General features: G+C 42.9%; 1 protein-coding gene across 1 annotated transcript in view; it reads left to right on the top strand.

Annotated features, from left to right (window-relative positions):
• slit3 (slit homolog 3) overlaps nucleotides 1-26,199 on the top strand; it is a gene marked incomplete at its 5' end in the record, with an annotated part of 281,175 nt that overhangs the window by 34,764 nt on the left and 220,212 nt on the right. Inside the window, one exon of the mRNA XM_083980669.1 lies at nucleotides 2,676-2,747. Within this exon, the coding sequence (XP_083836795.1) occupies nucleotides 2,676-2,747 (72 nt within the window). The remainder of the gene's footprint in view (nucleotides 1-2,675; nucleotides 2,748-26,199) is intronic.

Here is a 26,199-nt window from a genome sequence, read left to right as displayed (position 1 = left end):
ACTATATTAATAATGCATTATCGATGTGGGCATTGTCAGCAAGTTACTAACCGTTATAACGTGTTATAATACCTGACCTTATAAGTCATGATAAAAATGCTTTATAGTGTGTTATGATTATTGTTATAAAGCATTATTAACATTTATGAGTGTTTATAACTATACTTATACAGTGCTATAACTGCGTTATAACTAATTATAAGTATGGTTATAATACGTTATAGAAATAGGCGTCAAATAAAGTGTTACCGAAAAAATCAACAGGGAGCTCCTGTAAAAAAAAACTACTGTACTAAGGTGAAAAATTATTGCCCTGATTTATTATCTTTTTAAAAAAAAACTTTACAGATAGTGAAATGCTTTAAAATGCTTAGCTGACAGGATCTGTGATGTGCCTGTCAGGGTGAGGGGTCAGGGGTGAGAGGTCCCGGTGCTGAGTCTCCGTGATTTATGGAGTCACAATGCGAAAAACATGGAGCTTATGTCGCCATCTCCTTGGGCGAGGACGTTCATTAATGTCAACACATGAATTATTAAGTTGTGTTTGGACGTTTCAGCTCGTTGAGTGATTTGCAAAGAAACAAAAAGGACTCATAGGTGGTCTGGAAAAGCAAAATGCAATGATTAGCTAATATTTTTGTGCTTTTGAAAGATATTTTACAAAGAAAACATGAGTTTTTAAAGAGATTTCCTTTTTGTGTTCTGGATTTTGAGGCGGTAACTCAGTAAAAATTAGTTCCCTCCAGTCTCCAAATCATTTCTGCTGGACTTTATTGGGATTCTGACTAATAGATATAATTTTCCAAATTCAAAAATATAGTGCCCATATACACTTGTGGGTTGGTTTTATTTCAAAGGTTCCAAGTAGAAGAAACTCGTCATTATTATTTGAAAACACACAAAGGATTCTTCCCCTTAAAAAAAAAACCATAACTGTTTTGTGAGCGAATGTCTTAAAATGAGTCATAACTGTAATAGTAGGCGGTCACGGGCTTCACTTTTCGTATACCAGCAGTTATTTTCTTGGAGCAGGGGTCAATTATTTCAAATGGTGGATATCTCCTTTTGGACCGCGGCTTCACTTTCCATTGGTGCTCACAGGAGTCAGGGTCTTATTATCATTATCACAGGGGTTAAAAGGTTGGTGTCTGTGTCTTCTCCGGCAACAGATTCTACTCTGTGACCCCGCGACCCCTCCGCCCTCCTTCTCTCTTTTCTCTTTCCCCTCCACGCCTCGTTTCTCAGCCAAATGCTTTGGTAGCTTGATAACACTTTCACTCCCTCTCCTCGCACTGTCCTCATCTATCTCTGCTGCTGCTGCGGCTAAAACCCCACCCTCCTCCTGCACACACACACACACACACACACAAGCAGACACATCTTTTCCTCTTACACACTTCATCTCTTTCTCTTCACACACACGTCTTTCTGTTGATTGACACCATCCATTTTTTTCCTCGCTCCATCGTCTGCTGCCTCTCATTCCTCTGTAAATAACTGCCATGTGTTCATTTCATGCTCAGTTCAACCTACTTAGAAATGCAATGGTACTTTACATGTGAAATGTTGCAGGCCATTTGGTACAAGGAGGTTTTCACATATACTTCAGAAACCCTAACAACCACATGGAAACTGTGATGTTGATTTTTTTTTTTTTCAATCTGGCCAGTCCTACTGTTGCACATTTGACTAAACACATGTAAAGAGACAAACACTCATGAAAAATGCACATGCTTTGCTTTTTTGTGACCAAGTAGCTGCAGAGTTCGCCGTACTTTTCTCGTGATTCACGTTTTGCCACGTTGTACTGTATCATTTCGCATTTTGTCGTCTTTTACACATGAAATCAATCAGTTGACTCTGCATCTGAGGAGCCTCTTCTTGTAGTTTATGTCGTGGGCTTGTTTTTGTTGGCCGCACGCACCTGAAACCACTTGTTGAAAAGCCCTGGTTCACGAGCACAAAGCCTTTCACGTTTGTATATCTCAAGCAGTATTAGGGAGGTTAATACATGGATGGATAAGCTATCAGTTGAGATTTATGAGAAAAATAAATTCAAGGCGACTTCTTGGGCAACGCTCGTGCATTTTGCACATTTTTTTTGTCCGATCTGAGAAATTTAGGTCAGTGAAAGTAAACTTGTTTTTTTTTTTTCCATTTCAATACACAGTAGTGGACCTGGCTCCTTCTCACAATCTCTCAATCTTGTAAGTCTTCCTCTTTTCATAAAGCCACAAACCAGATGAAGACTTCCACCAAAGTGTATCCTGTATGGTAGAAATTGTTCAACTCTGCGGAGGTGACTTGAAGACGCCAGAAGCCTCAGACTCGTTCCCTCTCTCTCTCACTCCCAGGTCAAAGCACATTGGGGAGTGAGAGTGATAACTGGCTTCAGAGAGCTTACAGCACGATAACCTGTAACTGACACACACACACACACACACACACACACGTTATGATAACCTGTGGGTCATGATCACAGGAAACCAGACCAGACTTTCCCATGAGTTTCACCTTTGAACCATGAACCCACTGACATTCAAGGTGGTGCGTTCGACCCGGCGCTGAAGGTTCAGTGAACACAAAAAGCAAAAGAATCTGCGTGATTTATTATTGTGTGTTTTCTGCCTGTGAAGTTTTACAATGATAAACTGTTTCACTTTGTTTCTCCGCAGTCGTTTGAACCGAAACAGACTCCAGTTCCTCCCAGAGCTTCTCTTCCAGTCCAACCCCAAACTGGGACGACTGTGAGTACTACACCTTTCTTGTTTTTCCATCTCTCCGCTCAACTCTCTCATCTCTGTCTCTCTTTCTCTTTGACTCAATTTCCATCACTCTCTTTCTTTTTTCTGTCTCTTTTGATGTGTTGTTACATGATCCATTTGAAAACACGGTCACGGTGCGATGTCAGGACTTTTACCCGGGTTGAGGGTTCAAGTCCCGCGCCAGGTGACACAGTGCTTGCTCTGTGCTCCTGTTGAGAGGTGAAAAAGAGCGCGTGCGCCGGACGAGTGTGTGCGTGCGTGCGTGCACTATTTTAAGAGGTGAAGGTTTGCCTGCAGTGAATGTTTTTCTTGGACCGGTGAAGAATTTTTATTCGGGAATATGGAGTTTTCCCAGAGTGTTCAGAGTGTAAGAGCAGGTCACACTGATGCAGAGAAGCCTCCCACTTGCTCTTTCTCTTTCTTTCTTTCTCTTTTTCATCTCACATTCCCAGACATACTCCCTTTTCCTCTCTCTTTTTCTATCTCTCTCTTTCTCTCCATCCATTTCTCTTTAGTTTTAGTCCCTGAGGTGCACCCACCCTGTCTCCTGTTCCCCTCTCTCTTCGTCTGCACTCTTTCTTTCCACTCAGGTTTTCTATTTGTCTGATCCTCGGAGAGTCTCCGTCAGCTCGGGGCTGAAGGTTGAAACACCTTCTAAACTTTACAGCTGTTTATATTGGGCTGCCTTCAAGTGAAGCTGGAGGTAGACTGTGTGTCACTGGTGCATGTTTGCTTTTGTATGTGTCTACCATCATTGTGATCTGCATTCTTGAGCTTAATGTCATGTATGTGTGTTTGTGAATCCATATGCACATACACCACAATGGTAGACTTTATCTGCATGTGTGTGTGTGTGTGTGTTTTGTGGTCCCAGGACAGGGAACACCAGCGCTGGGACATTAAACTTCTCACTTCTCTTATTCTCTTTTATAATGTTTCCATGAGGCGGAACGCCGCTTGGAAGCTACTGTAACCTCACTGTGTTGAGGAAGCATGTTCCTCTGTGTATGGGCTTTTTGTGCTTTTTCACATTACTCAAGTTTTAGGTATTTAAGGTGCTCAAAGAGCAAATTAGACCAATAAGAACTAAAGGAACACCGTGTGGAGAAACACTTGAGTGGGTCGGAAAAGTGCGTAGCTTTTTTTTCTTCTTCTTTTGGACAGAGGTCGGCAGCTGTAGTCGTGTTGGATTTGCAGCACTTAAAGTAATTTCCACCTGCGAATCAGAGTCGCAGCAGAGTCATAGAAGTTCAAAGAAAAGTCTCAAATGAGTGGTGATGGACTGGAGCCTTTATTTTGAAATGAGTCATCACACCAGTACATCAGCTTTTCTGTCTATGAGTCATTAAACTATTCACATGATCATATTGATACATTTTATGAAAAATGTATCTCAGGGTCCTTCATCTGATAAGACTTTTGCCTTTAGATTTTTTACAAGCTACAGATGGTATTTGAAACCCATGACCAAAATATATGTGAACACTCCTTCATTGTGCTACTTATGGAGTGAATTACAGTGAAAATGAATCATTTGCCTTTTTGGTCCCGTAGGAACTCACTCAAGGACACACGCGGGGGTCCCCAGACCACAATCTGAAAACCTCTGATCTACAGTAAATAATTCATCATCGCTGCAGTGAAAACTGTCCATCAGCACATTTTTTTGGTATGTTTAGGTTTTCAGACAAACTTCAGGATAAGTCAGACCCCTCCTCCACAACACTATAAAAACTAATTGAATCGTCATTAGCTCTAAAACAACATTGTTTCTCTTATTTCATCCAGGTTGTTATTTTCAGAGATATATGGTCACCATTATATGCTCTTTATGTTCTCAATCTATCTAATCTAAAACGTGCATGGAAATTCTCTCTGTCACAGATGTGGTTTGTATTTTTCTGTAACGCTCTCTCAACACGACCTCCTGCGTCGGCAGCGAAGCCACAGGAGGATGAAATCCGCTCGGCGGGGCGCACGCTGTGAAACCTCTATTTAAAACTCAGGACAGGCCGATCGTGTGTTTCATATATTTGTGGCGATGTGTGATGTATTGCTGAAGACAGCGAAGCGGACTGTTACGGCGGAAAGCAAACAGTCATTTACGTCAACTGCGGCTTGCTGGATCACACACAGTCAAAACCCGTCATGTGAAAATCGGGGGACACACACACCGACGGATGTGAGTGCACACACATTTACGAATACCTCATGCCACTGTGTTTATTTCCCTTTTCCGACCCGTTCCCTTGTTCTCTGTGAGTGACAGTCTTATTTCCTCCACCGCCTGGCTTACTATTCCATAAAACCCCTAATTGGTCTCGATAGCTTTTATTTATCACCGGTCAAATATGGATCCCTATAGAGCTCTCCGACAACTTGGTAAGAGAGTGGAAACGGTGAACACGTTCCAAACTTAACATTATAAATCTCATGTTCTTTATATCCCTACTTTGCCATCAGCACAATCTAAATTACAGTGTCTGGAGTTTCCTCCTGCTTCTTATTTTCTTCTTTCCACATTTCTAGTTTTTCTCCCCCGACTTTCTTTTCTTTTTTTGTGCTTTTTCGTCGCTGTGTTTTCCTGCAAACCGAAGAAGTGAAGTGTCGGAAATGTAAATACCGAGGTACTGTACATAAGAGGGGGGGAGAGAGAGCGTGAGAGTGAAAGATGGGAAAGAAAAAAGTAGGAAGTCAGAGGGAGGGGAGGTGAAAGAGAGAATAACAGCAGGGAAGCGAGGAGGAGGAGGAGACGGGGAGGTTTGCTGGTGGCTTTCTGGTTTAGGTTCGTAACCTTCCTCTCTGTCAGCCGTGGTTAGATATTAAATGATGGCAGTGTGATAGGAATTACCTCTTAACCCTCCTATTAAAGCTCTGTGGTCTGAGGTTTGGAGACGGGAGGAGAGGGAAGGAGCTGGACTAGCATTAAGGGAAAATAGGCATAGGTTGGAGGGTTTGCTTTTGAGGAGGGTGGGAGGTAAGGGCAAGAGGTATCAGGCTGGATAATAGTTTTTTTTACCAGAGTCTTGGATCCCGTGGGGATGAACGATGCACACGATTTGGGGCTCAAGTCAAAGAGGTTTGTGTCTCATTGGAAAATGTTTTAATTGAGTAGTTAAGTGCGGCCGGTCACTGAGTGAAAGAGACGGATGAATGATAGGTATCAGGGTGGTCATGTGAAAGGGGGGAGAGATGGATGGATGGATGGATGAAAGGAAGCTAGTGGAGGATGAAAGCTGCGGGTAGTTGGATGAAGGGGATCGGCCCTCGCTAGGTGCTCGATGGGGGGGGGGTGGGGGGGTGGGGGGGCGATCGGCATGGTGAGATGGATGGAGGACTGGAGTCTGTGGGTTTCAGCATGTGCAGTCTGTGGTGGGTTTCCCCCCACAGTTTGCAGAGACTGTGGTCTCACAGCACATGCACACAGACGCGCTGTATCGCACACAGTAAAGCTCATGCAGCTTCGAGTGTAACACGTTCGCTACGAAGGCGGCGAACTTCAGGTTATGGCTCGGACGGAAAAATGCAAGCCGATGGTTTTGTGCATCGGTGCACATCACAGCCTATCAGGGAGGTTTATTTTGCTAAGTGACTTGATGGCTGTTAGTCTCCTGTCTAATAACACTGACCCAGACTGAGCCTCATCCTGTTATCTTCACTTTCTCCTCTGGGAGCCGTGGCTGCGTGCGTGTGTGTGTGTGTGTGTGTGCATGTTTTTATGTGTGTTTCTGTGAGTTGATGGTTCGTGTGCAACGGACCCCGAGTGCACCATCATCTGAACCAGGGCTGGTTTACTGCCAGTGATGCTCATGAAGCAGCATCATTCTCCCCCATTAAAGAGCTCAGATTACAGTCGATTGGTTTGCATGAGAGGAGAGGGGGGCGCGAGGAGGAGGAAGAAGAATGAGAGGAACCGTCAGACTTGAGAGATATTTCCTCTTTTCCCTCACCACCACGACTCCAGCAGGGCCTCAGATTCTCTGTATTACATAATGTGGAAGGGGTTTCCCCCCGCCCGTGTTACATTGTTTCAGTATTGGACAATATGGGACAAATTTAAAGATAATACAGTTTCCATCTGACAAATGAAATACTGCCACAGCATCTGCATCTAGAGAAGGGTCAGGAGTTTAAGGTGGTTAATGGCTGTACGAGTACTCAAATATTCACGTATAATCAACAACTTGATGGTATTATTCAAATATTTAGGCATGGCCTGGCATGGAAAAGTGAAGTCTGGAGAGGCTTTCACAAAACAGACGACGGTATATGTTAAACCTACATATCATAGAAATACTATTTGATGCTTTGCTCTTCAAGCACAGGAGGAAACGAGTGGACAGAGACAGTCATTCCCACATCACATCATTTACTAGTCCTGTTAACCTGGACATTGTTGCGTCAGTTCTGACATTTCTTTAATTGTGTGACTGTAATGCAATGTTTCAGCCTTTATCTTAATCCCACAGTTGCCACCTGTGCCCACAGTCTCCTTTATTCAACACAGATGTTCCATTGAAGTTCATATATGTAAAAAGAAGCCTGTTGGTCAAGAAGCTACTGTACCCATCACATTTTCTGTTTGATAACATACTCCAGAGAAGCTTCTTGTGTCTTTTTTTAGTTTTCTGCTTCTCTCTCTCTCTAACACTGCTGCTCCCTCCTGTGTCCTCGCCACACCCCATAAAATGCATCACAACAGGGATACGGGCAGCCAAACATGCAGCCTAAAAGGGTTTTGACTTAATGGAAAGAGAGAGAAGTGGCTCTCTGTCCATGGGGGGATGCTGGTGAGGGTTTTTTTTTTATCCAATCACAGTGTCCTTGAGAACGGTGCTTAATCCCTACATGTTCACTCAGTATCGGCCGGCCGGGGATAATACCTGGAAACTTAAAAGTGTAGCTGGAGGCTGACAGGAGTCTACAGGTCAACTAATCATGACCTGGAAGGTTGCCAGTCAACTTTCCAATACACAGTGATAGATAGTGGAGTTAGTTACCCATGAGCAAGGCACTTAAAGGGATAGTTCAACATTTTGGCAAATTGGCCCATTGCCATAATCGCTATAGTCATAGCAGTAGGTTTGATACCTTTAACTGTCAGTGCAAGCTATTTTTAGAACGGCGGAGCAGAGCCGCGAGCTCCTCAGAGCTACGCTACAGAGGCTCATGGGATTTCTTGGTTTCCCTCATCAAACTCATCAAATACACAATCCAACAACTCCAAAATGCTCTGGTGGACAAGTTGTGACCTGCACATTCACCACGCTATGAGATAATAACACAACGTTACCAGACAGAGTTGTTTTAGAGGTAAATTCATGCAAAATCGCTGATGCACGTTGCCTTCAGGGACAGTTTTTCATCAAGCAGTCTCTGTATTTACCTCTAAAACAACTCCGTCTCGTAACGTTCTGTTATTATCTCATAGCGTGGTGAATGTGCAGGTCACAACTTGTCCACCAGAGCGTTTTGGAGTTGTTGGATTGTGTGTTTGATGAGTTTGATGAGGGAAACCAAGAAATCCCATGAGCCTCCGTAGCGTAGCTCTGAGCAGCTCACGGCTCTGCTCCGCCGTTCTAAAAATAGCTTGCATCGACAAATAAAGGTAACAAACCTACTGCTATGACTATAGGGATTATGGCAATGGGCCAATTTGCCAAAATGTTGAACTATCCCTTTAACCTCCATGTGCTTTAGCCGAGTGTGTTGGTATACTGTAAATACAAGAGAGGGGGAAGAGAAGCTGGAGAGAGAGAGAGGAATGGGAGCGGGAGGGAAGGCTGAAGGGAGCGGGGGGTCATTCGAGATGACTTTTCCTCCTAATTAAGTTAATGGAGAAAGACGAGGAGGTTGCCTTTAATCTTGGCTAATTGTCCATTTAGAGGCGACTGCCATGGTTTACCTGCTGGAATGTTACGGTTAGTGTTACAGGAAGTGGGTGTACTCCGTGCGCTCGGTGATTGGTTGCGACAGACCAGGGCCTAAGTGGCGATTGGTGGAAATGGCCTGGAAGGGTGAGGGGTGAATGTAAACTGCTTGAACTCACGTGTTTCTCCTCTTCTTTTTTTTTTCACCGAGGGCTACTTCGCTCATTTACTATTCTCCGGCCTTCTCTTCTTTTTTTTTTCACAGGCGCTCGCTCGGTCACACACCCACGCATAAACACAACCGACAGCTTTGATGTTTGTATTGCTGTCAGGGACTGTAAGATTGTTTTCTTGTCGCCAGTCTCCAGGCCTTTTGTTTGGTTTTCACAGCATTGGGTGCTGGCGAGAAACAAATAAGTCTCCAAAACACAAACACATTGACACGCACGCACTCACACACACACACACAGAAGCACACACACACAAATGAAGTCTCTCTCACGCCAACTCTCCTGCTGATTTAACACCACAGGCGCTGGATGCAGAGTTGTGAGTCTGCATGTGTGGGTTGATGCGTGTGTGCGTGCGTGTGTGTGCGTGTGTGTGTGTGTTGGTGCATGGCAGACTTTATGCTAAACCACACACCCACGACAGAACTTCCTAATAATTAAACATGACTCAGAAGGACAAACCATGGTATGCAGCTGCACCACAAAGCTTGTAGGACCTGACATGCAGCTGCACCACAGGGCCCATACACAGCTGTTCAGTGTGTGTGTGTGTGTTTCTGTTAAGTTAATCAATCTGACTGATAATGACTTTTCAATAATCATATGGTTTATTGCTTCTGGCAAACCAGGATTGAAATGTCAGCATAAAGTTGAAATGACAACAGGTGTTCCGACGTGACGCTGCATGAGGAGGCTCATAGTCTCCAGGACGGAGCTGCACCACAGGGCCTACATTGAGATTCACTGGTATTTAGGGAAGGGAAGAAAGAGAGAAGAACCTGACCAGAGTTCCTCTAAAGGAAGGCTGCTTTTAGCGGCTTGTGTGTGTGCACTTGTGCATATATATATGTGTGCGTGTGTGTGTGTGTGTGTTTCCCACAGCCCAGACGGCTGTGCGATTTTTGTCCCAAGACATATTTAGATAAATACACACTGCAGAGAGATACCAAAAACCAGGAGGAGGGAGAGACCGAATGAGAGAAAAGAAGAAAAAAAAGAGAGCGAGACGAAATGATATTGAGATAATTTAGAAAGATTTAGAAAATGTAGGGAAAGTTTCTGAAAACCGCTGTAACATCTAAGTCGATGATAGTTTGTAGATGCTCAAACAACTGTGTTAGTGGTGGATTTATGTCGCTTTTTTTGGTTTTATTTCATTCACCAATTAGATTTCACCTGGATAAAGTCAACACACTGGGTCTGTAATTAGTTTTTTCTAAGTATAGATGTGCAGGACAAAGTCTCACTATGACAACAGTGCAGCAGGATGAAAGGAAAGATAATTACACATCGGCCTTGTTTCTGTGTGAACGTTTCCTGTGGATGCTGCGTGATGCTGAGATTTGGCTGGTCCACAGTCAGTCCCTCAGGTCCCCCTGCTCTTTCACCCACACACACACACAACACAAACGCTTTTCCCTCTATACCGACACTGTTCTGCTCACAGTGGGAACATATGAATAAAATGTTTTGTTGTTACTGTTCCTGAACAACCTGCTGTTAAAATGACTCTCACGCTTTGGGTTTTTTTTTGTTTTATTTGGGTTCCACACTCTCGCATCTTTACTCTACAAGCTTTTGTTGAGCAGAGTTTATGAATAAGAATGGCTTATAAGTATTGCATTTCATGCTGGGAAAAAAAAGCCAGTGAAGAGGCCAAAAGTTATAAAGTTTGAGTGCGTGTGTGTCTGTCTATGTGCATGTGTGAATAAAATGAGCCAGAGTGTTTGTGAGCAGCGTGAATTCACCATGCCGGGCGGTTCGAAGAAGTTCACGGCAGCAACACCTTTCCCTTTCAGCTGCCTACTTTAGCAGCTAGCCGTCCAGCTAGCTCGCCGCAGGGCCAGAACCTATGAAATGTTCGTGGGAGGCTGGGGGCCTGTAGATTTTTTTTTTTTTCTTTATGTGGCAAAGAATTTTTATATGTTTGCACTGAAATAGCGCAGAGGCTGCATGTGGTAGTAATTTAACCTCGCAAATAAAGGTGAGCTGGATGCTGGAAGTCGCCACAGAGCTGCTTATATACAGTTAAAACTCACTGGCTTTCTCTTTAACCTGTTCTAATAGGCATGTGTGTAGGCATATACGGTACCTGTGTGTTTGTGTGTGTGTGTGTGTGTGTGTGTGTTCGCCCTTGTGTGCATGATTATGATTGAGGTTGCATGACTTAATGTAAGCAATTAGGGTATACGTGTATATGTGTATGAATATACAGTGTGTCGTGTGTATTTGTATATATTCTCATGTATGATCTTTTATGCTAAATGTCTACATAGTTTAGTAATTTGTGTCTCTGCTTGCGTCTGCATGTTTGCTTATATGTTTGTATATGTCTTGCATTTGTTTGTACATGTCTGCTTATATACATGTCTCTGACTTTGCGTTGTGTGTGTGTGTGTGTGTGTGTGTCGGTGTGTGTGCGCGCATGTGTCTGTCTGTACATATATTTAAGAAAGAGGCAAACATGATATGGGGCCAAACACACTCGCACAGTGTTTAATCACAATTTAGGTTTACATGAGAACGCTAATCAAAAACAGACCTGGCTCCCTGGAAAGCTGCAGGAGAGGGGGAAGAGTGGGGGAGAGATGGAGAGATGGAGGGAGGGAGGAGAGACGTGAGGGAGAGCAGGAGCTGAATGGGGAGGCATGATGGGGGGAATGGGAGGATGTTGGCAGGAGGAGAGAGGAGAGAACACAGAGAAAGGAAAAGGTGGCAGGTGAAGACATAAGAAGCAGGGAGAGGAAACGACAAAATAAAAAGAGAAACGGGAGACGACAGGAGACAAAAGGTGCAGTTCGTCCTGTGAGGAGGACATTTAATGTAAGAGAGTGGGAGCTTTTGTTGATTGTTGACCCCCTTTTTTTTCCCCCTCGCACAGACCGGACTAATGATCTGGCTCTGATTTGAGATGCTTTATTTTTCCTAAAGGATGTTTTAAAAACCTGGCAACTGGCTCCTGGCCTACTTTTGTGTATGTGTGTGTGTGTGTGTGTGTGTGTGTTGACTGGGTGGATTTCAGTAGTAAAAGCACAATGGAGTCGTATACACACTGCGCTCTATCACTAACAAAAGTCAAACCACTAAACAAATGTAATGTCCTACATAATTACAATCATGTGTATAAGATGATAGAAAGGACAGATTCTTTCCTCAACAAAGCTTTCAGTTTTATGTCACTGTTGCAGTTTTTATAGTGAAACCCCAGACTGCTTGTTTCAAACTTTCTTTTTTTTTTTTTTTTCCAAAACTCACATAGTTTCCTGGGCAGCACAATGAATTAGTAGATAGACAGAAAACTCCATTATAAGAAGTCAAATCTGGGTAAAACTCATCCCAGGTTCATTACACGACATGATTTGTTATATTTTTGTCATTTATGTAGTGATGTTTAAAGTGTTTTAAAGGTTTGATTTAATGTTGTGCTATTAATCACGTCGTACTGTAAGAATGTATTGTTTTTCAGGTGGCGGCTATCTGATTTCAAAATAAATCTCTTCTCGAGTGTTGTAGCGGCTGAAACCCGACCTGCGGTCCAACAGTCCAACTGCTGTTGCAGAGTTATGATGATGTCAGCTCTGGGTGTCTGTCTTCAATCTCCCCGTGAATTCTGGGAAACGCTGTTTCCACGTTATTTACTGTAAGGTGACATGTGGCTGTACAGTCGGTATAAATCGAAGCTCCGGCTCAGTGTGGGGTCAAAAAAAAGAAGTGCCGAAATCTGCGTGTGTCTCTGTCCACAAGTTATGAACTGTCCGGGACTCCCACGTGGCCGAGCGTTATTTAGTGCAGCTTTGCACATCTCAGGGAATGATTAAATTGATTATCATGAACTTTAGTAGCCAAGTATTGCTGGAAAATATGCTCGTATTGAATGATGAAGTTACATTCAGTCCCAACACTTTGACGATATTATGTCTTTTACAAAGCACAACAGTGAGCAAATGCTTCACTTTCATGCAGGTGTTCGGAGTTTATGTCCTTTCACAGGATCGCCTTGTTCATAACTTTTCCCAAACATGAAGCATGTCGTAACTTAAGTTTGCTATTAACCAATTAAGTCACAGTTTTATTTATATAGAGGTTTTTAAGGTTGAAATGGGGTGTTTCATTATAGGAAATCAGCTGATAATAAAGGGTTTACAGATGCACAGGCTTCGGTCTCAAGAATGAAATTGGTTTCAGCTTTTGAAATTTTTTCTGGATTACATCCCTGGCATCGATGTTGGTGGACATCAAACTAAATTATCTCTGAAATATGAATTTTAGACAGAGAAACTCAACTCTCTTGGTTCTGGTTCGAGTTGTAAAGTCACTTCAGACACTTGCACATATTGCACACGTAATGTATTATGTGATATGTTTTATTGTTTAGTGAATGAAAGTGCCGGGGAATGTTTGAATTTGTGTGTGCGTGTGCAACATTTTCTCCACTTTGTGGGAGGTCTACCTAGCTACTGCTTTCTTTGTTGACTATTATTATGGCTACAGACTACATAGCTGGAACTGGCTAATGTCTCATACACACACACGCACACACACCCTGGCACATGGGCAGACACATGTAGGTGTCTAGAGAATCATACTTTCAGTGTTTGGGCGTACAAGTGAATGTGCGTGCATGAGTGTTTGTCAAAAGTCAGTCTTGTGATTTATACTGTTTAAGTAAAGTCTGATTGTTACAAATGAACCCAAACTGTTATTATTGCTCTGGTGTAATCAAAGTCAAACACCCACACATAAACCAAATGACCCACAAACACTCTGTATCTCATCATCACACACACACACACACAGAGAGCAATCCACACACTTCAGAGAGATACAAACAAACACAAACCAGTTCTGTCACTCTTTCCCTCTCCCCTCATCCGTCTCGCTTGTCGCACCAACATATTCACGCACAACGCAGCGCTCTCACACGCGTGGGGGCGAGTGTTTCACAACTGATCAAATACTGAACGAGGTCGTAAGGAACAGTGAAGTTTTCCTTTCATCCTTCCAGAAGTGTCTCTTGGTTGAGTGTAAATCACAGACTCGCTGTCATAATCGTCAGCCACTGAACTGTTAAACACCTTTTTCTTACCAAAAAAACACAGGAATATTTTAGAGAATAAGTTCCTCCTGAACTGTGGAGTGAGCTGCGTAATATACTGTATAACCAAATCTAAGAGTTTGGTCTGTTTGTCATTATGTTACTATGGTGTAACATGCTGGCTACGAGGAGCTAACGAACTCTGGAAGCTTTTACATCATCCATGTTACCGCTGCACATGAGTCAACAGCAAAAAATAACTAACATAAGCTGCTACATGCAACATTTCAACTTCGCTAAATCATGAGCACATTGAGGCTGAAATTTTAGAATAAACACTTCAAACAACAACAAGAATAAAAAAACAAAAAAAAACACCACCATCTAGAAGATTGGCAGCATCTAGCCAATCTCTAGACTGCGTTCTTGTCGATTTTGGCTGGAAATCCACTCGATTGCTTTTACTGTATGAAAACCAGAGGGGGTGGTGGTGTGGTGGGGTGGGGTGGGGTGGCTGTCGTCTTTCCAGAGCAAATGGAGCTAAAGTCTTAGATGGCAGATAGAAATGAGTAAACAGCATTTGATAGATCACTTCCAACTTGATTATCCTCTCAAGAGAAAATCTTTGACTGAACGGCCAACGATCCCCTTTGCGAGTGAGAGCCGTGGGGTTAATGTTGGGGAAGGGGGGGGTATATGGTCTTTATTTTGAGAACATTTTCCATTAACTCATTGAGTGCCATTGACGTATATATACGTCAATCAAAATCCAACGCTTGAGTGCCATTGACGTATATATACGTCAAATGCAGTTTTCTGCGGCTGGTAAATGGGGACGCTCTCGCGCACACTGTGAGTAATTTTGGGGCTTCTGGGATGTGTAGAACGAAGAAGACTGTAGATCAGAGCAAGAAGTGAAGAAGAAGGAGCAAACGAGTGCGATCGGTACAGAGATAAAAAAGTTGGGAAAAGTTTCTATTTCTAGAGAAAACGACGGGCAGAGCCTGGAACAAGTGTAACGTGGAGCTGGAGGAAAGCTTAGCCACGGATGCTATTAGCATAGCTCCAGCATGAAGTGATCGGAGGAGGCAGGAAAGGTAAACTCATCTAGATGATCAGCACCAAAATGCCGAAGCGAAAGCGGATCGCGGAGTCAGTTTCACCAGTTGCTGTAAACCGACGTCGTGACGACGAACCGAGAGATCAGCGCGGTGCGTCGCTGCCGCGGCCGCGTCCAGCAGAGAGGCTGAAGACGCCATGACGTCTCCCTCCTTCAGAGACGAGGGGAAGCAGCAGGAGGAGAAGTAGGAGAGGGGAGGGGCAGAGAGGGGGTGAGGGGAGGGGGGAGGAGGGGGTTAGGAGAGGGTGAGGGGGCAGCAACTGCAGGAGGAGTAGGAGAGCAGGCATCACTCTGCATAGTAGGACTCCTACTTGTTGTATTTTAGTTTTTTTTTTTTTTGTACAATGAAAAAACATGTGAAATGAAATTTTCAGATGTCTTACATGTTTCTGAAGCCAAAATTAAAACGGATAAATCACTGTTTGTCTTGAGAGACTCTCTTTTACAAAAATGCATTTTTCTCAGCTTTCTAGAAAAAAAGTGGTATTTTTGGTGCAACCAGGCTCTATTCAACTTAATATAAATTAAGAATGGAACAAGGTACAAACAAATGGTTTTTCCCTAGTTAAATAGAGAGTCTCCTCTTTCCTTTGAGCTATTTTGTGTTTTCAGAGTCATAATACAAAATATTCTCTTGGTCTTAAAATATTACTCAAAATGCCCCGAAACGCTGGCACATGGCACTGACCATTTTATAAAAGGGCTGGCACTCAATGAGTTAACAACACCACAGACTATGACATAGGCTACCAATCATCTCGATTTTCATGGTAACTTACCGAGCGGTCAAACTGATTATCATTACATGTTCGGTATATGTCAGTTTAGAAATGTTACATGTTGTACCTTGTTGTGTATGGAGTAGAACTGATTTGTGCAGCCGTATTATACATAATGCGCCGCTTCTAGTGTTACATACACGGTGAGGAGATAAATTAAAGAGAAATGAAGGGAGGAGCTCCTATAAGACAGGTGGTGTGTGATCCACGCCAAACCACCACACACACATTCCCATTGTTTTCTTTGTAAGCTAGCAGCACATTGACATGCATAATGATGCTCTGATGTACTGTCACCTGATACTACGTGCTCCTGTAAACCTCAACTGCCTCCGTGTCAAAAGCATCAAACCATCTGTCGCTTTTTAGACAGCGTTGCTCAGCTCCATCATCAGAACGTCAGATAAACAAATCCCCTGGAGGAGCGGAGGAGCTCCCTGCAAAGCCTTTAAATTCACTGAAAAAAAACAGGAAATTGATGGAGAGATTGTGAAAATGGAGCTCTTGATTCATTGATGGCGATAGTGGCGGAGATGGTTCTCAGGAAATACACAGTATAGAGAGCCTAAGCGGAAGCAGGAAGTAATTCAATTCAATTAAAAAAACTTTATTGTCTATCGCAAGGACAGAAAATTGTCATTAGTTTGGGCTCCAAAACAGTCTGACTATAGTCTGACAAGCCAGACTATATCATTAAAATGTCTAGTCTGGCAACGACCGGTAGACCTCGGCTCAATCCAGGGGGCGGGATGAAGGCTGTCTTTCAAACTGCCTGCACGCAATAGGGTAGCACTATGACCAATCAGAGCAAAGAGCAGGATGACGTTAGCCTGACAAGCCAATTAAAATGTATGTCATCATCGCGTTAAGCCCGCCCAACGACTCTCTAAACAGATAAAGCGCTGTGATTGGTGAACACAAACGGTGTTCGAGACTCAAAAAGTTCCTATGGCTCGTTTCTAGACCCACCTACGGAGCAAATATATTTGCTGCCGCTAGGGTGCGTCTAGATTTCTAGGCTAGTTAGACATACAAACACCAACGTAAAAACTCAAATTAAAAAATCTCACATAAAAGCTATAAAATTCTATAAAATTCACATGACGCTCACATAAAAGCTGAAACAGCAAGTAGATCTGGCCCTGTCTTTTCGTTTCGGACCTCAACTCGGAAAAAGTCTCCATGCAGGCTACAGTAAGTGAACGGCCGGGAGTCAAAGTTTTATTTCATGATCCGATTGAATTGTGCCATGAGAAAAATATATGACCTCTACATTTCATGCCGAGAAATCAGCGATTTGTCGTAAAACAGCAACGGAAGAATGTATTTAGTGTGACGACGCTCTACGGACTACAGATCTGTGTCCCACAAAAAATACGTCACCAACTGACACGGGAAAGGGCGGCATGTGGTGTGTGACGTCACCTACGCGACCTGTAGTCTTTCTGGTTACGGATTCTTCTGAATTTTATTTCACAATAGTTTTACAACAAGCTGCTGATTTCTCTGCATGAAACGTGATGTTTTAAACAGGTAGAGGTCAGATTTTTTTCTCATGGCACAATTCAGTCGGATCACGAAATAAAACTTTGACTCCCGTTCACTTCCATGGAGACTTTTTCCGAGTTGAGGTCCCATGGTGACCGTTACTTCCTGCTTCCGCTTAGGCTCTCTATTACAGAGGGGAAAATGACGGTGCATGACTTTAAAGGCCAACCAAGTAATACTTCAAAATACCTACACAGTCAGCAGACTACACCTCAACTTACTTCACAATCGTTTTCTTACTCTACAAGCTGCTGGATACTGTGGAGCCCTGTGACAAAAAAAAGTGAGCAAACAGGAAGAAAGAAAAAGATGGTAAATGTCATAAGAATTTGGATTTGCAGAGAATGTGATAGAGAGAGACAGAGAGAGAGAGAGGAAGAGAGTGAGAGAGAGAGAGGAGAATGAAGATAGAGGAAATGAAAGACTCAGCAGAAGTAGAGAGAGGGAGAGAGTCAGCCACATGAATGGGGTGAGAGAAGATTTAACCAGGCCTCCTCTAAATACAGAGCACCGCAAAGCCACTTTAAAACCTGTAGAGATATATTTATACACGACACACACACACACACACACACACACACACACACACACACACACACACACACACACACACACACACACACACACACACACACACACACACACACACACAGACTCTACGTGCAGTTTTTCTGTTTGTTTCTGCCTCTCGCGTCTCTAAAACAGAAACACATATATACACTGAGAAAACCCTCAGTGCCTCTCAAACATGACTTTAAACTCTCTCTGATGTCATTACGCAATAGCCGTGGCTCCACCTGTTCAACTCCAACAAAAAGCTTTGAACTTTAAAAATAGCTCAACATTTGTTAGTTTTTACATTTACATTTAAAAGAAAAACATTTACTTTGTTGCTTATTTGGGACCGAAACTTTGACTGTAAATGTCAGACTCAAGCTCTCAGGTCATACCAAGTCTCAAGTCTTTGAAGAGATGTTTGTTACTGTAGCCGACGTACTGTAGCTCCCCAAATAAAGGCATAGTTGGAAAATGGAAAAAGGGGCCAATTTTGTTAAGAAAACGTATGAAACGATAAATGAGCAGGAGCATGTGAGAAGCGGTTATTTATAGGTTGAGAAAGATAATTAAAGATCCTAAAAAGCCATGACAGTTTGTGTATGTTGTTCAAACCCAGTTACAAACACGAGGGTTTATCTTGTTTGGGTTGAGAATTCTTCTCACGGCTGAAAATGTGTGTGTGGACGTCACTGTGCGCTTTGCATATACAGTATGTGTGTGTGCGCATGGGAGAGAGAGAAAAAGACAGGAGGAGACATGCAGTATTAGCTGTTTGTACCAGTGTGAATAAAACAAAAGCAGGAATGTAGGAATCACCTCCCTCCTCCTCCTCCCTCTTATCTCTCCTTCTTTCTTTCTGTGTGTTTTTTCTCCCTTTCTTCTCCACAACTTTTATTTTGCCGGGTTAACCCACTTGTCGGCGGGGGAGGGCTAATGTTATGCAGATGTCTGATGAGCTGTGTTTGTGTGAGTGTTAATTGCTTTATGCGCTGTGTGCAAAGTTGTGTGTTTGTTCAGTAGGAGCACCTGCTTCTGTGAGCTGCCAGTGTGTCATGCTGCGTTCAAATGTCCTTGTATTTTAGACGTGTGCATCGATATGCACTGCAAAAACTCAAAAATCTTACCAAGAATATTTGTCTTATTTCTAGTCAAAACAAATCTCATTATACTTAAAATAAGACTCATCATATTAAAAAGTAGCTTGTTTTTAGACACTTTTTACTTCTTTCAAGCATATTTTCACTTGAAATAAGTCTGATAGTGGAGCAAGTTTTTCTTTCTTGTTACAAGCACAAAAAACTTGCTTTCACTGGCAGATTTTTCTACTTATTTCAAGTGAAAATTAGTTTGAAACGAGTGAAAATGATTTAAAAACAAGTACATTTTTAGGTGATGAGTCTTATTTTAAGTGAAAAGAGATTAGTTTTGACTAGAAATGAGACATTTTGACAAGAAATAAGACAAATATTCTTGGAAAGATTTTGAGTTTTTGCAGTGTGTCACTTAAAAACTCACAAACTCTTTGATTAAATCAACATCAGCAAGGGCACGTTAAAAAAGTCTGTAGAGATAAAGGAAGTGTGATGCATATTTTGTTACAAGAGACAGAAAGAAAGAATGTGTGTGTGTGTGTGTGTCCGTGGCCGCACACATTGTTCTTTGTGAGCTTGTCATCCTGAATTTTGGTCACTTTTACAAGCGCAGCGTCACGCTCGTGGTATAACGCCGTAGCCCTGTGTGTATCTCAGCGTGCCCGTGATAGGTTTCTGTTTCAAAGACAATAGGCTCCAGCGGCCTGCCCGCTAACTGGCAGCTCGGCTTTATAAGGCCACCGAGCCACCGCAGCCTCTCAGTGTAAAGCAGTAGGACCGCTGCTCATCCAGCGGTCACACTGCTGCTCTGTCTGTAGGTTGCTTTACTTTTGTTTGACTGTTGCAAAGCTGCTTAAAGCTTCACCGATTCTTCTGGAAACTCTGCAGCGCTTATATAGTAAATAAAGGACAATATTCCCCCACTGACCTTATTCTTTAAGTCTGTAATGCTACATTTACACAGTGTGAAACTGAACCTCTCTACTGAGACCTGTACTCCAAGGCTTTTTGCTATAAACAAATCTGTCAGCTTGTTTTTAGCTATAATTATGGCATCTCCCTCTGGGTAATTTGTATAATTTTGGAAATGCTACACCGCTGTGGGGAGGTGCAATCGTTCGCCAAACTTTTTGCCAAAAATCCAGTCGTCGGTGTCTTAAGATACTGCGCGTGGTTGAGAGATGGATGAATAAAACAATGAACAAAATATGTGACAGAAATAAAATGCCATGTGGGAGAGGGTTTTGACTCCACAGCAGGTTTTATTTTCAGCCCCAAGTCGATGATTCTGTTTATACCAGGAACACATACCAGATTGTTCATTATGCTCTGGATTAAATAGAAACCTTCTGTCGGCACTAACTTTGTCAAACTTGAAATAAACACTAATTTACTGCCCCATTAAGTGGTAGAAGCTGCAGTCCCGTTACAGCCAAAATAAGTAGTGATCTATGCCTATATGGTTATGCATATTCATTTAGAAACTTGATGAGGCTTCTACAGTACGATTAAGTTCTCAAACTTAAAAAGAAAAAAATAACGCACACATAAATAATGAAGTAAATAACACATACTCTCAGCCTGTCAGGAATGGGAGCACTGGTATGCGGCTCGGATGCTGTGTTGATGAGATTCGTTCTGTTTCTCCAGGAAATGGCCTTTTCCGTATAGGTACTGTAGTTGGCCCAAACAACAAAAGGAGGCTGAATTAGTGAGAGAAAGAAAGAAAAACAAATTTCAAGTTGCCAGCAGGAGATGATGATGATGATGATGGCAGAGGGATGTTTGATGTGTGGAAAAGTTTGTCTCCACCGCTGAACATCAATAAACAGCCGGCTGCAGTTACCAACACTGACAAAAGAGAAATAAACCGTGGAGATAGAGACGCATACCGAGAGAGGGAGGAAGAGGAAAAATGATCACCTCACTCACAGGCGAAGACTGGGAGGGAGAAAGACAGGAGAGGGGCAGAGAGATGGAAAGAAAATGACAAGAAGAGATGCAAAGATGAAAGAGTGGGAGCTTGTACCGATACATCAGACAGTTTACTTTACAGGAAATCACAAAATGCATCAACATGCACTGCAGTAACCGGATTAGGTTAACATCCATGTTTACATACCGCAGGTCGACATGCAGGTTTCTTTCTGACTTTTATTTTGAAAGCGTGCCTCATCATGGATGTAAGGAGAGCAGAGCAAAAAAGAAAGAGAAGAGAGAGACAGACAGGGGCAGACAGAAAAAGACACAGAGAAAGAGAGCGTGTAATAGCTAGAAACACACAGACCAGAACAAATAATCATGTTGTTGAAGAGTGAGACGGAGGAAGCAGCCGGGGCCTGGAGGAAACGGCAGAGCGAGCTTACAAGACCCAGACAGCGAAGGAAGGAGAGAGGAAGATCAAGAACTAAAAAAAAAAAAAAAAAAAAGGAGTGAGGAGTGAGAGAGAGAGGAGGAGAGCAAACAAACGCCGGCACCAGTTAGTATCAGGGAGAGACCGGGCTAAATAAACGGCCACAGGCGTCAAGTGATGCCGAGCGCTACTTAAGTCCACACCACCCACTGCCTGGTGGCCGCTTTCATGTGGTCACTTAAGAGATGATGTCAGTGGCCGCTCCTTGGCTGCGTTTCCACTGCCCCGCTGCAACTGCTGCAGCTCCTTCTGGTTCTGCATGTGAGACGGCTAACAGGGCTGATTCACACCAGATCCGTCCAACCGACCGACCGGAGGGATTCAGAGCCACTTAAAGGTGCTGTGGTGGTTAGCCTGTTAGCATCGGTAAGACATTAGTGGAGTAATTTTGTGCCGTTTTATTTTAAGCAAGTGAACACGTGATCATCACAAAGACGGGCAGCTCCCTCTGATATCTAGTTTATATATTGAATTTTAGTTTGAATTCCAACTGTCTTTCTTACATAAAGGTCTTTTTAAAGGGACAACGAGGAGTTTGTATTTGGTTCTAAAAGAGTCTCATATTAATGTGGATGAATCTACATTACCCACACTTGTTAATGGGTCCATTTTCGATAAATATATCGTTTATCGTTATTTTGATATAAGGGGTGGGAATCTTTTACTATTTCACGATGCGATTCGATTCTGACTTTTGGGGCTACGATTCGATTCAAAATCGATTTTCGATTCAAAACGATTGGATTCCTAATGATTTCTGCTTCAGCCTATCGGAGTGCAAAGGATCCTCATGATCTACGCAGTCTGCTTTGCAAGACAGAATGACTAAAGTGTCTTTTTCACATTTATTGAGTTTTAAACATTTACCCATGCTTAGATGGAATTGTTGTTGAAACTGATGCATAAAAGCAATATCACATATTACTTAAGTAACAACATTAAAAGTGCCTCTTTATCTTAAAAACAATAGTGCAGTTAAACATGCTGCCTTTTAAATTCTATGTGAATCGATTTTTTGGCACAGCCCTATTTGATATTTTTATTTAGTGGTCAACCAGCCCAGCATTTCCTAGTTTCGGATTCGCGGACGCTGCCCGGTGGCCGGCGGGTCATGGGAATAACGCCGCCGGATCGCCGTTTATGGTCGGAACTACGACGGTATCTAATCGTCTTCCAACCTCCAACTTTTATTCTTGATCAATGAAAACATTCTTGGCAAATGTTTTCACTTTTGTCCGTCTTGCGTCGGTCCAAGAATTTCACCGTGCACGTGGAGGCTCATGGGAAATGTAGCGTGAAAACACTTCACTTTCCTAAACTCCTCGTTGTCCCTTTTTAAAAACACAAAACAAAACAAAAACACAGGTATCGGTTACATGTCTCCATCAGGACACATGTTGTAACTGCGATAGTTTAATGACAGTCTAGTGGGAAATGAAATAAATCAAACCAACTGCCACAACTTTCTCTGATCAAACTGTCATGTCACGGGTTTTACAGCACCGTTCGGGGGGAAAGCAAAGACAAAAAAAAAACTCAACAATGTGTCTGTCTCTCTCTAAACGTCTGTTCTTTACAAGGTGTTGGACAAAACTACTGAGGAGCTGTTGGCTGACAAGAGCATGCACATGTCTACATACACACACACACACATAGGCATATAAACACATTAATGTCACTTGGTTGACAAGGTGCGCCCTGATTCTGCTGCCATGCCACGTATGTATGTGTGTGTGTGTTGGAGTGTGTGTCTGACACTTGCAGCGTCTCGTGCCAGCCAGAGACGGATCAAACGTGTGCGTCAGTTTGTCTAGCAGATTGCTTGTGCGTTCACAACCAGTGAAATCACTCCACAAAGTCGGGTTACACACTCCATTCCTCTGATGCCAAAACTATTAAATAATCTCGTTGGATAAAAATGTCCAGCGAGCCGGAGCAGCTTTGTGTTTTTCTAGATTAATTGGGATACTTACGCACTTAAGATCTGCTATCAGCATTAGCGTTTGTACTATTTTGTGGAGTATTACAAATCTCGGTCTTCCTCTTTCACTCCCTCTTCCTCTTCGTCTCTCATTCTTGCCCTCTGTGGCATATTTGGCATTTCTTCCATATTTGCTGTGAGTGAATCGAGTCTGAGTCACACAGACATGTGGCTTCGATTAGAGCGTCTTTGTAGTGTTATTAAGATGAGCGAATGCACACACATGCACGCAAGTCGCACGCGAACAAATACACAAAAACACAGACGACTCGGGGGGGGGGGGGGGGAAACATATGGACGCACATCCTCAGAAATCTGTGATCATTTTGTTTTATGAAAGGTGTCCAGACTCTGTTGTCGGGGGATAAACTTTAATGTGTGTGTCTGTGTGTAATGTCTGCAGGAAGAGTAGTTTTCTCTCCAATGAGTAACACAACAGTGGAGTAAACACATGTGACTGTTGACAGCGGTAAGTCGTCTTCGCGCTCTAAAACATACCTGATGACAGGAGATGTGATGTGCAGAAATTATTTAATACGTGATAATTGAGGGCAACATGGAAAGTGGGGATAGAGAGAGTGGGGGGTGACGTCTTAACAAACGGCCCTTAAACGATCAGAAAAACCTCACGACTCGCTTGAAATTCATTAATACAAATGTGCCACAAGCTTATGTGTAAATGTCAACTTGTAATAGACTTTCTCTAATTCATATATGTATCACATTTGGTGCAATTTGGGGTTCAGTGTCTTGCCCAAGGACACTTTGACGTGGACGTCTGAATGAGCAGGGGGTTGAACCATGACCTCGCAATTAGTGGACGACCCGCTCTTCCTCCTGAGACATATACACACATTTACAAATTCTTGTTCAAGTTTCTCGTCTTAATCGGCCTAAAGCGGTTTTAAATATAATGTGATACTAAACAGCTGCTTCAGCCTTGAGCTGAGATCAGCCCCCAACTAATGATCCTGTCTCATCCGAGGATTAAATAAATAATCATTGGGATGTTTTTTTTCTTTTCTTGTCAGTGTATAGAATATCAACCAATGATTATTTATTGTTACATTAAAGCTATAATATGTAGGAATTCCCCCCATCTAGCAGCGCGGTTGCATATCTGAACGTATTCTTGATGTTGCATTCACGTGAAATCGGGCAGACGTCAGACAGACAACAGACGCTGCATGTAACAGGATAAACAAGTGTCTATGTAAACAAGTGGTCGGCCAGCACGATATGTTGTCATGGTGATGTGGTATTGTTTACCTGACCCACGTTTTACCGTCTTTCTCTGGTGGAGTAAAATGACATCTGGTTGGTCTGCCGACGGCCGTCTGCCTGACTGCACCTGAATGCAACACCAGTGCCTCCGTCCTTCCTCACACTACACAGTGGTGACAGTTTTAACAGGCCGAGCCCACAGCTCCGCTCAGTTTCCGTGGTTGCCTACGGTCACGCTGCCACTCAACGTAAAAAATGGTGATGCAACATGGCCGCCTCGGTTCGGTGCGTCGCCCACTTATGTATTTGTAACGACTTGTAACAACTCATTCTAAGGTACGAGAAAGCTTTCATTTGTATGTGGGTGTGATTCGACTTCAGTGAAATACGTATTTATGAAAGAAATATTTGATTTTTTCTAATAAAAAGCCAAATAAGTTACATACTTTAAGTTTATTTAAGATCTGATTGGTTGGTCTGGCCAGATGAAGACTGGATACAGTGGAGGGAGCTGTTATTTTCTTGTTATTTTGATCGTGATCCTTGACCCAGTTGCACAATAAGTTGCAAAATAATTAAAAACTGACATTGCCAATTTGCCAAAGTGTCCCATTCACACATGTTACACATTAGTCTTGCAAAATAAACTGGATAAAGCAGAGAGCTGATTTATAATGTAGTGGTTCATGTAAAAACTGATCTGTTGGATATGAATGAAGGGGGTGGAGAGGGGGTTTAAAGTTAAGTAGATGATTAAATATCTTCTGTTTTATTCAATTCTGTGGCTCCACTTTTAGTTAATGTTCTCAAAGTGCAGAGAAGCTTTGAGCCGCATCTTTCGACTTGTTGTTGCCCAGAATAGTTCAACTCGGTGTCATCTCTTTGCTTCACCAACTTTGACCTCATCTTGACCAACTTAAGCAAACAAATCATAAAAGCCTGAAATCAGAGAACCGCGCGGCACAGATTGTCATCGACAATCAGACGATCAGAGGAGCGCCGACGATCGAGAGGCGTCGCCGACGTCACAACCTCGTGAACACAATGGATTGTGGGAAGCGCAGAGGCGGGAAGAATTCAACATTGTTGACTTCAAGAGACCACAGAGATGCCAGAGATTTGTGTGTGTGTGTGTGTGTATCTGTACGCGTGTGTTATACTTTACTTTGTGTGGTTTTGGGTTGTCAGCGTGTGTGTGTGCGCTTTGCTTTTTACTTGCGTTCGACATTTTATATGTGTATGTGATGACACTAATGGCGAACACAGCTCGGCTCTGAAGCTGTCCTGACTTTAATTAGCACCGTCTCGTTAGCACAGACACCAAAACACACACACAAAGTTACACACTCCTTCCGGGAACCGTGGACCCACCACACTCATATATATGGATTATGTCTCAAATGATGGGAATGCGTCTTGAATACGCACAAACAACTTACACACATACAGACACACACACACACTTTGGGGCCTCTTTGAAAACCTTGCCAAGTCTAGAGTGGCAGACGTGTGTGTGTGTGTGTGTGTGTGTGTGTGTGTGTGTGTGTGTGTGGGTGTGTGGGTGTACAGCATGTTTTGTATGTGA

This window comes from Trachurus trachurus, assembly GCF_905171665.1.
Source record: "Trachurus trachurus genome assembly, chromosome: 10".
Lineage (NCBI taxonomy): Eukaryota > Metazoa > Chordata > Actinopteri > Carangiformes > Carangidae > Trachurus > Trachurus trachurus.
Note: the sequence above shows the minus strand (reverse complement) of the source record. Positions and strands in the feature narration are given on the sequence as shown.